We start from the raw sequence: 14,177 nt of genomic DNA, 5'->3' as shown, positions 1-14,177 counted from the left end.
TCTCCAACATGAAATTAAGTAAAAGTAAATAAAGACTGTAATTCTTCCGAGTTAACCTGGGAGAACAGACTCTAAAGTACAGAATCTACATGATGCAAATGGTACTTAGCATCACCTATAGCCTTTTTTATTCAAAATATATTAAATGCATAATCATTGTTTCTACCAAATCGCATTCTTCCAGATCACATTTCAGCTAGACGTACACAGCCATTTCATTTACGCTGATCAACACGCTCAAGGGTTACTCTTTTTCAGTGATGTAAGCTATCCTACAAATCTGAGGTAATCTTTATGAAAAGGTATGTATGTTTAATTCTATGAGACACATAACCAGAATATGTTCATATAACTGTTACATGTTCATGAAAGAATGATCACAATAAAGGCTATAATTCTGAAGATTGACTAAAATCATCATCATCTAAGATCATCAGTAGTTTTGTTTTGTCTGAACTAAAAAATCCTAATTTTCCACTCAATGTTAAGCTGGTAGTTTAGGGGTCTCCTTTGTTTATAATTGACTGATATCTTTTGTTTCCTGACAGCAAATCCTGGTCAGTTAACTGTTAAAACCTTGTAACTGGCTTGGGTTAAGAGGGAATTTTGTCTGGCAGCTATGCCAGTACTTAAATGTGTAATTGGGGTTCAAGTTCTCTTACACCAAAGCAAACTACAACTCAGTTTTTATGGTAATACCGTAATCTTCCAAGCATTATTTCTAAAACTTCTTTACTCTATTTGGAGATATTATTTCCGTTTAGTACATTGGTGCCTATGATAAGAATCCAAGGGATGTACTTATTCAGTGCAAGATTAAACCATCAATTTACTTGTGGTGGCATCATTATGCAAATATGCTCACTAGCTGCAATGTAAGCACAGCACCAAACATTACTGTCGTTTGTTTTTATTATACTGACATCACATTTTAATTTGTCAGGTATTTACACTTTCAAGTCAAAATATAAAAGGGGGAACCATTTTATCCAAGATTGTAATACTATTTCTTGTATAATGAAGTACATAACAGTGTCACTCATGGATATGCTGTTTTTTAAAAAATGAATGGAAAAATCATATTCAGAGTCAATTGGATGAAAATATGGTCCTTAAATATTAACAAAGAGATACAAAAAATTTCAAAAGATCAACCTGCTTTGTCTTTGTTTTTTGTTTTAAAAACACGTTTTAACATATCAATGGCTATATTCTGACAAGGAAATGGGAGCTAAATGCCTTTACCAAGGATACACAGAAGCAGCCGACCCGTGCTGGTCTATGCAGGTATCCAACCTTGGATTACGAGTCTGATGCTATACAATGTAAGATGATTCTTGTTTATTTGTAGTCAATTTGTTTACTTGCGATCAATAATTCTCTTTAAAGATGAGTTTTGCACATTTTTTGTCGGTACTGTTATAAACCATATAAGCATATTTTACAATGCACTCAACATATAAAATTCACAATTTTTTTTTCTTCCAGTGGCTTTCTTTTTTCATGGATTATATTCACTTTTAAATTAACAAACAGTTTCCTTCAAATACAAGTCATTTAAAATAAAGGGCATCATATTATATTTATATTTTGGATATGGTAGATCAGCATAAAAAACTTGGTATTCAAGTAACCATCTGAATGGGTGGCAAAACTGCATCCACAATGGTGAATAAATAATCAGTTGGACAAAAGTTCTGGCAAAAAAAGACATGAAACGTCAGAGAATACAACATAACTGCATGCTACCACTTTTGAAAATCAACATAAAAACCAATCAACCTTTGACCTACATGTATTTAACATGCAATGACTGATTTACCAAACTATACTGCAACATTTAAATGGAAGTTATCTATCCAACAGCAAACTGCATGCAATCACCTTTCAAATTAACATGGCAAGAACACACACACTATATTTAATATCAGAAACTTACTGAGCGTCTGAATCCCTAAAATTACGAAAACTTGTAAGTGTCAGTGGAAACATCAAAACTTCATCTCTAGTGAATTTCATCTTCACTAGCCAAAGGTCGTTGATCAATTTCCTTCCACATCAACCTTCGGCATATTTAGCTTGCTGAAACTGCCACTTATATGTGAGCTCTCTTCTGGATGGAAGAGTTTCTACACATAGCAAGCGCAAAATTAATTAACCAATGAGAAAGTTCATTACATGACCTTGTTTATATTCAATATGGCAATTTCCATGATGTCCACAGGCACTGACTTGAAACTCAAAGTTGCTCAAAATGCTTAAAATTGAGAAATTTTGTTTGACATGTGTCATTGTGTATAGTTTGCAAGATTATTCTTAACAATCTACAAATTTAAATGCAGAAAGAGATTGGACTGGATCACTTTCATATGGCTACATTCAATCAGATAGTGGAACAGTAGATAACTATTTCCGCTAGCTAAAAATATGCCAAGAGTTAATATGTCTCAAAGTGGATCAACAACCCTTAGTTAATGAAGATGAGGGAAATATCTGCATGGTTATTTTCAGTATTTATGTACTTGGCTGTATCACTCATAGGAATTGTAACACTTTAACTCTTTAAAAGATGACTGAATAAAATAAATTATAAAACTATGACAACTTCAGTAGCTCACGCTTGCGAATTCCTATGCTTCTCATGGATGCAGCCTTATCTGGAAGACTATTTCAGACCCAGGACCCATCCACCTGGACCTGAATCCTTTATTGTGTGTGAATGGTACCCATTTTTAACAGTCTTGTACATAGGTGTAGTGCACGATAGTGGCACTAGTAGAGCATAGCCAACTGAAAATTACTAACCAATGGGTCTCAACGACCTAGATTTTTTTGGTGACAGTATGATGTGTTGAAATAAGCTTATTTTGCAGCAACCAATAATGGTGAAAAACTTTGAGTTTTGGAGCTACTCAGTACAGATGGATAGACAGGATCAAAAAAAAAAAGAAGAAAAAGATGATACTGCTGAAAGCAGTAGGAACGTCAGAAATATCCTAATATGATATTACAACCGAAATGAAGTATATCTGCCCTTTCTGCTCTGGGATGAGAATAAAAAAATTTTGTAGTGTTACAGATGGACAAATAATCTACATTTCCATTTCCCACCAGCAGTCTAGGGGACATATTTACATACAAATCGATACACAGATCAATCCAATAATCCCCAAAACTCTTTTATAAAAGTTTAGCTCTGATATCAAAAATGTTTACTCAGTTGTTCACTTTATCAATAGTTTTCTACTCTCCCTCTTTGTCATTCTCTGTCTTTCCCTGTCAAAAATATTTAAAAATAATAATCTGCTAAACAATGGAGTTTTTACCTTTTCAGTAATCTTTCTGCCTCCGTCCTGTCAAGGTTAGCACCTAGTTTCCTGAACGACTCCTGAATTTCGGCTGCATCAATGATACCTTCATAGAAAGAAGAAACACCACCATTCATAATATTTCAATGCTGTCACAACCAATGGCTATTTGGAAAATTAAAACAGCGTAAAAGTTGAATATTTTTAAACATTTATCTTATTATGTGATGAGGGGTTCTGAAATCTTAATTTCCTCCCTGTGCCATCAATAATTATTCTATTAAGATTCACTGCATATTAAGACCAGTAGCTTCCAGTGTATTGGTGGTTCTTAGTGGGTTCTTACGGTACCAAATATACTGACAACCATGTATAGCCTATTATGAGCAGAAAAACAGTGTCAAACAGAAAGCAACAACAACGTACATTTGCTTTTATGACTAATTTCTGTGCACATAAGCTCCATTGTTGAACCATAAAATGACAATGTACAAAATATATCTTATATTACAACATAATGTAATGCTGACAAAATAGCTTGGCAATAGTAACTGACCTCCCAAATAAGTAACTAAAAAATCTTTTATATTATATTACACTCTTAAATAATTATTTTTTGTCAGCTACCAAATTTTGTGTTCAAAGTTTTTACAAGCCATCAATTTAAAGACAAACAAAGAATTGTCTTTAAGGGGACAACAGGATATCTTCCCTAATCCACAAATTTATTAAACACCATCAAAAGTGCCATACTGTTGCAATACAACGAAAATTCATACCTATGAAAATAAACAAATTTACTTTATACTGACTTCAAACATGTATTGATCAGACATAAAAGTTATAAAACTTGTTGAATAATAAAATATGTATCTTAAATAATTTGACCACCATCATAATTGGAATTTCCTCCCACATATTATGCCACACCCACTGTGATACTAACTCAATCCCTGGATGCTTCGCATTTCCTGCCTTTGTAAACTCTTTGAGGCCATCTACAATTCACATGTAGCTTAATTAGGTAAACATCCAATGTTAAAGTACCAACATGGTCCTGCCAGGCATCACAGCTTGGTATGTTTGATGTCGCTGCAACTTTTGTTTCAAAGACTGCATCAAATGCGCCCAAAGCACATTGCTCTTGAACCCACTTGTTCAAACCAAACTCACAATTTACAAAATGGCTTTCCATTATTCAAATTGACTTTAAATGTCTGATACGATCAACTAGAATGGACTTTTTCTTGCACCAGTCATGCACCTGCTTCACCAAATTCACATTCTGCAGCTCTATTGTTGTTTTTCTCTGCAACACTTAACTTAAATGCTCATCGTATGCATTATGTTTTCTTTTCCTTATACTGGCGACAGTCCCTAAGTTTAGCAATTCACGATACATGATATCGAAGTGACAAATTACACTGTAACTGACAGAACACCAACTACTTATTCAAAAACCTGGCTCATTATTTATGTGGAGGTTGAGCTAGGGGTCTGTAAGAGACACTGATCAAACGGGGTTTGAAATTGCTTCAAAGGACTGCCACAACTGAGCTGGTTTCAGCTGTGCAGTATGATCAGAGGAACTCAACATGGCACTGAACAAATATCAAATTCATGGCACTTTAAGAGGATTATTCACTGGGGAAAACAAAGCCATGCTGCTTTTACATGCTAAAGGATTAAACTGTATTTATCTAATTAGCACCTGTATCAAATATTGTGAATTGAGAAAACAATGCAAGCTTTCATTAACAAGCTAAGGGAGTGTGGGCAGATTTTAATTTTTTTTCTTTCTGCTTTTAAGATGAACTCAACTTTAATAAATACATTTTAGTAACCAAAGCTGACTTTATAAGTGAGTATATATAGTAGTGCCATCGTCATAATTGATGCTGCTGTGCCAATAATGACAACAAACAACGAAAACTTTGATTTTTTTCGATTAAAAATTATTTATCAAACACATCTGTTTGCTGACCCTAGCACTTTTGTCTCCATTGGTTAAAAAAATATCACATTAAATACACACATATTGTGGGTGGGTGTGGCCTAAAGGTAACATAAGAATAACTGTATTAATGGATTTTACATACCATCTTGATTAACATCAATTCTACGGAAGTAAAGTCGAAGTTTATCTTCATGTTCTTGAACATACTGGAGAAATTCTTGAAAGTCTATTTTTCCATCTCTATCCTTGTCATGTTTCATAAATTCCTGAAAAGAAATTGGGTAATAAGCTTCTATTTCATTCTCTTCATTTCAAAGAATCATACAAATAAAATCTGACCGTGAGTTGATTAAAGACCTTTAGTTTTACCAGACCTCTGACCACGGCGTAAAAGCTTCTAGTTGCATCTGCAAGTAATAATTTACAACGGGATGACCGTATTGACCGTATTTGTAAAACAGTCGTCAAAACTTCCATACTCAGTAAGTAAAATCAAGAAATATTTAGCTACAAAAACCCACATTCTACACTACAAAGCATATATCCTCGTTCTTCCAGCAATGTATCATTGTTTGAATGTACGGGCAAACAGTCAAATCCTGTCCTAACCAGATTTATAAACTTCAGAAAATGTATCTATTGATTATTCATTAAAGTATTTTGTACAGAAGTAAAATAGCTTAGAAATATATAAATGGATTGATTTTTGCAAAGCAATTCTTACACATAAATGTCTATATGGAGCTGCACCAGAGTACATGTATCTACAGGACTTACTCAGGCCTTTATTCTACATTTAATTGGTCTACATGGAGCCATACCAGAGTACATGTATATACAAGACTTATTCAGGCCTTTATTCTACATTTAATTGATCTACATGGAGCTGCACCAGAGTACATGTATCTACAGGACTTATTCAGGCCTTTATTCTACATTTAATTGGTCTACATGGAGCTGCACCAGAGTACATGTATCTACAGGTCTTATTCAGGCCTTTATTCTACATTTAATTGGTCTACATGGAGCCGCACCAGAGTACATGTATATACAAGACTTATTCAGGCCTTTATTCTACATTTAATTGGTCTACATGGAGCTGTACCAGAGTACATGTATCTACAGGACTTATTCAGGCCTTTATTCAACACTTAATTTGTGGAGACGAACATCACATGGAAACTTTCTTCAACTCAAACCAAGAACAAAACAATTAAAGAAAAGCTTCCATTACTCTGACAGTTCTGCAAAAACTTCCATTAAAGCCTTCAGAAAATACTAAAGTACTGAACAGATTATGAGTATGTAAGTGTTACTAATAAATTATAATAAAATGTAGCATTTATAAAACTAAAGAAATGTTAAACTATTATCTTTTGTACGATGTATATTGCTATAATTTCTTCTTATTTGGGCACTGTAGCCACAATAACTCAGCTGGCAGAGCACTGGACACCCAGTGAAAGGTCAAGAGTTTGAAACTAGGTAAGCCTGCATCGGCTGCCCCAGTGTCCTTGAGAAAAGCACTTATCTCTCATTTCCTTGGCATAATGTCGACAAGAATATTTTTAAAATGTCTCATGGGAGGATTGTCCCCAACTAAAGCAGTCACTACATAATATAAAGTATTATTATTATTATTTTTATTATTATTAATGTCCCTTAAGCAATTATCAGGTTAAGATACATGAAAAAATAAAGATAAGTCTAATTAACTGGTCTTTAATTTTGGCAAGCATTAAAAAAGTAAGGCAATGATTTCGCAAATGCTCAAGACTGATAGAGTTTTTACTTCTATTCATTTGCCCTCACTGAAGCACTCTTCATTACAACATAATTCTGGGTATAACTTAAAGATAGACATTGACCAAAATTGCAGAAATACTTCAAGGGAAAAAATATATTTAATTTACATAATTACATAAGCTAAAATTATTACTATATTTTTATGGCTCTTTTTCAAACACACACACCCACACTAAATTTTGAGTATTCTTGCTATACCATGATTTAGTTCATAACATATTTATTAGGGGTGAAACTATTGAACAATATATCAATATTCTGTAATATCGATTCCCATACTGATACAAGAAATGAAGACTCAATACAAACAATATATATAAATTATTTTAATCTAAATCAGTTGTGAATGATTATTGTTTGCCTTTTTATTCTTTAAATTGAGAAGTTATCTCAGACAGCAATACCAGGACATGTACTCATTTCAAAATGAAAAACTGACACTCCCTTTCTACAAATAAACACAAGGTAACTAATATGGTTTGAAATCTGCACAACGCCTTGTAAATTCCATGCTGATTACTTTATTCTGTAATGTCCAGCCAGTGATAACACTGATCAACATAAAGATATTCCATATCTGTTCCTTGTCTATAACTTAACCTTTTAACCCTGCATGCCATGATGATGAACCCTACTTCTGGGCCTTGTGCTGCCAACATTATTTAAGATATACCAAAGTGGGTAGTGTAGCAGAAAAGGAGACAGATGTGGTTCTACAATGATACCCAAAAACCCATTTTTAAGGCCAAAAACTCAGTGTTTCACAAAGGGGGTTCGTGTCTAGATTTTAGACTTTTTGTCCCAAGATCTAAAAAGACCAGTCCTAATTGGACATGCACAGGTGAACCTCTGCAAAAACAGTAGGACAAGTTTGCACATGCGCAAATGAAATAGCCAATCAAAAACAGAATCTTTAATACACCAAGGCATTTGGCAAAAAAAAAAACAACCTCCTGGAAGCAGACGTACTTGTATGTATTCAGAAGTAATGCATTTCCTACACCTATTTCAGGCAAAATTAAAAGAACCTCCTGGGATAAATGAGTGAAGTACTTATCATACAATAACCACTTTACCCGCAGTTTCTTGATGGATTCACGTCTGGTTCACTTGGATTATTCCTCGTACAAGTCCAGGGTAAAACAATAACCACCAATCAGAACTAGGTAGCTTACTCACTGCATAACACACCACAAGCACAGTAACGTGATCCAACAATGAAAGTTCATGCAAAACTTGAGACTCAATCGCTAAATGAATGATCTGTAATGGACTTAAATGGTACATTAGAAATAAGTTTGGAATTTCTTTATATGCTGATTTACGTAATCAGTGCAAAAGCATACTAATGGGGGAAGGGGGTGCCTTCATCATTGCCCCGGGTGCATTTTACCTTTGTACGCCAATGAATCAACAAGTTAACATGCTTATGGAATAATTTTTAAAAAATTGTGCTAAGAATCTGCATTGTACGATGGGCTGCATATTGTGGTTCATATCAATACAAAACAGGTGTATTGTTTCACCATAGCAGTTATGGACCCTAAATAGTGGAGAACTGTAGTAACTTTCTTGAGTAGGATAAGGGGTAGATAGCAACCATGATAGTCATATTAAGGGTTATTCATTTTGATTTATGACCAACCAAATCCAGTAGGCACCCATCTCATGAAAACTCAAAATGACTTTCCATTTAAAAGGAGTAGCAAAAACAATATTTTCAAAACGCCCAAATACTGGACATCAGATCAGTACCATCTGAATTAGGTTCAACAAAATATTATAAGAAGTCTTTTAGCAAAAAGCCAATGCAGATTCACTCTGGAGAAGTAGTGACTTTAGGATTTCCAAGCTGGTTACTGTGGCTGTGTCAGACATCAAACTGGCACAATATACATTTAAAACCAACTCAACATCCATTTCTTTTGATGAAAACCCCATGACAACTTTCTGTTCTGGAGGAGTAGCAATAACATGATCTCAATATGGCTGCCATGTTGGCCATATTGGACCTCATTACAGTTCTATTTCCATTAAGGACAAACAAGAGACGATGAAAAGTCTTCTACTGAAATCCCGTGTTGATATGACCATCCATTCTGGAGTAGCAATATTAAGTTTTTCTAGATCCCACTGTGGCAGCCATATTGGACACCCATTCATTAGAACCAATTAGACCATGGGATGAATGCTTGTTTTTAAATTTTCATGACAAACCTCTAAGAAATTTAGGTACAGTAGCAAAAAACAAACTAAAGACAATGGATGGACAAAATGCTATCCCATAAGCTCTTCTCGTCTATGACCAGTAGAACTAAAATCTCTCAATAAAATGCATCGACATATATCTCTAGCTGAATACAATTTCAACTTATATAAGAATCTTGTAATTAAGTTTTGATCAAGTCTTTTACATGAAATGTTCTATGAAATCCAGGTCAGGATTTTCTTGTTTTAACCTCTTAGAGAGAACCCTGACCACTGACATGCAATACCATGGCTGTTAAGAAACCCCTATTAAAGCTGATCTAAGTAATTTTAACTTCACGAGTTTTGCACCGACTTCAACAGTCAGCCTGAACTTTCTATAGGCAGGCTTATAAGAATACCAAATAAGGAAATTAGTAAAGCTTATCCAAATCATATCACTTCCCTGAATTATCGTTATCCTAGGTATACATGTCTATGCAATATTTTACTGAATTGCTGACTTGCACATTAAATGCCATCTACTTAAGTAAATTTCAACACAGTATTTGTTACTACTTGATTTTAATGAATGGGATAGCCCAGAGGGTGAAGCATCCAACTCGTATGAGGGGTTGTAAGTTGAAATCCCAGTTTGAACAGGCCGTTTTTGACCAAAGTATTAAACCTCCACTCAGCTTGTAATATTTGATCGGCTAATTTTGCATTATTGAGGCAAAACTAACCAATAACAGCTGTTACATATTAAATATGAACCTGCCAAGCTAATACTTTTTTATCAACTTGTTTTACTCGAGATTGTTGCTCCTGTCCTCACATTACTTCCAATTCCTTTTGAGTGTTAACATTTTATCATATCATTCATTAAAATTGTGGGTTGTTCGTGGGTTCAAGTGATAAATAATCCAGTGAAGATTGACAGCAAACAATGGCTAGACAAGACTCAATCCCACTACAAGTTTATTTTGCTACAAATTGTAAGGGCCTTAAACCAAGTAATATGCGTTGGGAAAACCAGAGTTAGGAGAATGGGTAATCAAGGGATGTAACTCCTCTAAATATAATCGTACATAATAAATATGTTTCAAATCTAACATTTCTTAGTAAAATCATGCTTGGGAAACCAAAGGATGTGATATCACGGACCTTTATTCATCTGAATAATGAAGTTGAGCATTGAATATTCAACTTTTTCAAGGTTACATCAGTATAAAGCCGTATGCCAAATCTGAAATCCAAGTATCAAAGTAATGCTGCAGCAACCAAAGTCAGGAAAATGAGCAATCACGGGGCATAACTCCTGTAAATAAATTGTGCAAAACTTGAAATCAAACTTGTTTAAAGTCATAAATAATTAACTGCATACCAAATTTGACATGTTCGACAATCTTTGGGAAGTTACTCTTTAGAAATGAAAGTCAGGGGGATAGACAATTACAGATGAGAAGGCTAGAAATCAAATTCTTTCAGTGTCATCGATATAAAGCTGCATGCAAACTTTGGTTAAAATCCAATAATCCTCAGTAAAATTACCTTGCAGCAACTGATCTGCTGAAAGACGGATGCTTAGTTAAAATACAATATTTATAATTCCACATTTAGTTGGTTTGCAGAAATCAAACTATTTACAGTTGGACTGACTTCCAACATAATTACTATATGGCTCGATCAACTTCGTCACGCAGGGTCGTAACTAAACCAGGAACATGCCTATAAAGGGTCTTATTCTCATTCTTCAAACAACCGACACAGTCTCCTTTACAACTCAGATGCCTAAACCTACCAATTATTAACTATAATTACTGTATTGAAAAAAGGAAAATAAAAAACAATTTGCTTGTGCCTAAACATTGTTTATCTCAAGAGGCAATCAACACTTTCCATGCCTGGGGAAAATGTCTGGCCTAGACCCTATACAAAATTAACAGACTTTTCATCAAGCCATATAAAAAAGTATGTGTGGTTCTCGTTACTCAACCAACCCTATTTTTCCCTGCCGACTCTACTTTTTTTGGGAAGTGGTGGGGGATTGGAGGGAAGAAAAAATCATAAAAATACAAAACTTAATACATGTAACTAAGATCAAAGTTACATTCTGGCTGCAAATGATGCTCACGTTTTCCAGTTGATAATTCATTTAAAACCTGGACCACCCACCCATGCAAATGATGATCATGTTTTCCAGTTGATAATTCATTTAAAACCTGGACCACCCACCCATGCAAATGATGATCACGTTTTCCAGTTGATAATTCATTTAAAACCTGGACCACCCACCCATGCAAATGATGCTCACATTTTCCAGTTGATAATTCATTTAAAACCTGGACCACCCACCCATGCAAATGATGCTCACGTTTTCCAGTTGATAATTCATTTAAAACCTGGACCACCCACCCATGCAAATGATGCTCACGTTTTCCAGTTGATAATTCATTTAAAACCTGGACCACCCACCCATGCAAATGATGCTCACGTTTTCCAGTTGATAATTCATTTAAAACCTTGACCACCCACCCATGCCAATGCTTGTACCAATCGACTTGTCATATTTTCATCAATGTACCCAGAACCAAACATTTAAAAAAATTTTTAGTCTCATGCTCAACTAGGCAAGCAATTAACATAAATGTTCTGTTGGCACCAACATACAAATCAACAGGCAATCAATATGAAAGCTCCATACAACACACTTTCTCCCCTGCTTTCTTGCTCAGCTGTAGAAAAATAGAAAGACCTACTTAAAAGAAAAGACCAAGACTGTTTAAATATACCAAACAAAATCACACTGCCTCTGCAAACTCCCAATATAAGCATTATAATAATGCATTGAAATTTCTCCTGTATCATTTTCCATACCTTTTTTAATATTCTGCGCATGATTTGAAATTATTCATTTCATTCGCCTGAAGAGATTATTAAATCCCTGTCATGACAGACCTACCTGTTTACAAGGTAAAAAAGTTACTAATATATACTAGCACATATGGCATTGCCCTTGAAAAAATAAACAAGGTTGCTTGGACTGTAAAATATGAAAAGGTCATTTGTGTACCTGTGGTGGATGAACTAAACTTCCAAGAAAACATATCATGATATGCAATGCACATTCTTTTAAGTGAGATCCAACTTCATAGACACAGATCCGCTGTCACACAATGTGCCAGCTAATCTGGCTATATGAAGTTTCTTAGGGGTAATCAGTAGTACCAATTACACAGAACTTGATGCACTAGTTCATTATCTTACAACAGATTAGGGTCTATGATGTCATTATCAGACAACAGATTAGGGTCTATGATGTCATTATCTGACAACAGATTAGGGTCTATGATGTCTGCAGTTGGACTGGACTTATAAGCAAGTATATACTGTAAACTACTCTTATGTGCAGTGATTCCTACACCTGACCACCCTGCATACATTCACATGATCCTGTAAGTACAATGCTGATGTTTTCTTTTGATCTGCACCCCATCTAAACGATATTTAGATAAGAGTCAAGTAACACTGTACTTGAAACTTGGAGAGTATTTATTACAAGCAGCACTTTTAACACATTACATACCAATGAAAATGGAAGCTAGTGCCTTTACTAAGGACGCAATGAGCCAGCCAACCTGGGCAGATACTGAACCCATGACCCTCCAATGCTCTACCAAAGCTCCCATGAGATTTGCTCCAACAGCAAACCAAGTGAATTCTGACCACTGTTCCTACTTTGTTTTGGATATAAAATTTCAATATACCAGTAGTATCAAGTTCCATACAATATGATATCAATTCAAACTTTCAAAACTAGAAAGCTACAAAACAAAAGAAAAATATACAATAAAGATAATGTTCTAAAATTATACAAAGTTGCTGAATTTTAAAATTACAATTTCATTTTAGTATGCTTATTTCTTATTGCTTTAAAAAAACACCAAATATCAAAACAAAATAATATAACAGTAAAGTGCATATATACAAGCTGTAAAAGTGCTAATATACAAACCATGTTTAACATGGCCCAAACTCAAGACCTAAAGCCATATTAATAGTCAACCCAACATGTACTCTGTGAGATATGTACTATGGAATACATCTGTGCAATGAACCAGAAAATGGCAGCTGCCTAATAGATGTGTCATTCAAATACTGTTGGAGGGACAACAAATGGGTGACAAGGTTGACGTACAAAATTTAATATCCCTGACTGAGTGTACGTTTGTGATTTGGATTTTTAAAAATTTTTCAGTCATATTGAAATGATGTCTGCAGTGTGGCAGTTTATAGTGATGTCTAGCATTAGGGCATCTCGCCCCAGACATGTAGCACCTTGTCCCACCCAGACACATTATCCTGACACCAGCCTGACCAGTCCTAACACTAACCTCTTAATGCTCAGCACGAAGCAAGGCATCGGTTAGTACCATTTTTTTTATAAGTCTTTGGTATGACTTGGCCAGGGATCGAACCCACGACCTCCTGCATCTGAGGCAGACGCCCTAACCACTAGGCCACTGGATCGATCAGTATATCCCTGAAACTGGTTGGCTTGCTAGCTGGTTTTTAAAAAATCTTTCAGCACACTACTGACTATATCATGCTTAGAAAATGGGAACCAAGAACTTTTCCCTAGGACATGCAGAGACTGGGCTGGCCTTGGCAGGTACTGAACATGCATCCTTGGATTTCAATTCCAACATGAGCTACCAAACATTTCACAGTCAGTTTCATCATTTTTTCCAATATTACTAGAGACAATTTGTGACAGATGAAGAGATCAGACTGTATATGTATACTACATTTATACAATATATGCCCATCATGTTTATCATAGATCCAGACCTGTCTTCTCTTAATTCACAGGCAGATTTGGCCTGTACTAATCACTGTTGGGCATGCTTGACTGA

The 14,177-nt window shown here is 35.0% G+C and overlaps 1 protein-coding gene across 2 annotated transcripts in view; it reads right to left on the bottom strand.

Moving 5' to 3' along the window:
- Nucleotides 1–14,177, bottom strand: part of LOC149778837 (mitochondrial adenyl nucleotide antiporter SLC25A25-like) — a 75,344-nt gene that overhangs the window by 43,215 nt on the left and 17,952 nt on the right. For both annotated transcript variants that reach the window (XM_089939588.1, XM_089939589.1), the window contains 2 exons: nucleotides 5,408–5,531; nucleotides 3,327–3,414 (listed from right to left, as the gene is read on the bottom strand). In XM_089939588.1, coding sequence (XP_089795714.1) covers nucleotides 3,327–3,414; nucleotides 5,408–5,531 — 212 coding nt within the window. The remainder of the gene's footprint in view (nucleotides 1–3,326; nucleotides 3,415–5,407; nucleotides 5,532–14,177) is intronic.

This window comes from Sinohyriopsis cumingii, chromosome 17 (assembly GCF_028554795.1).
Source record: "Sinohyriopsis cumingii isolate HCF-2022 chromosome 17, ASM2855479v2, whole genome shotgun sequence".
In the NCBI taxonomy this organism is placed as follows: domain Eukaryota; kingdom Metazoa; phylum Mollusca; class Bivalvia; order Unionida; family Unionidae; genus Sinohyriopsis; species Sinohyriopsis cumingii.
Note: the sequence above shows the minus strand (reverse complement) of the source record. Positions and strands in the feature narration are given on the sequence as shown.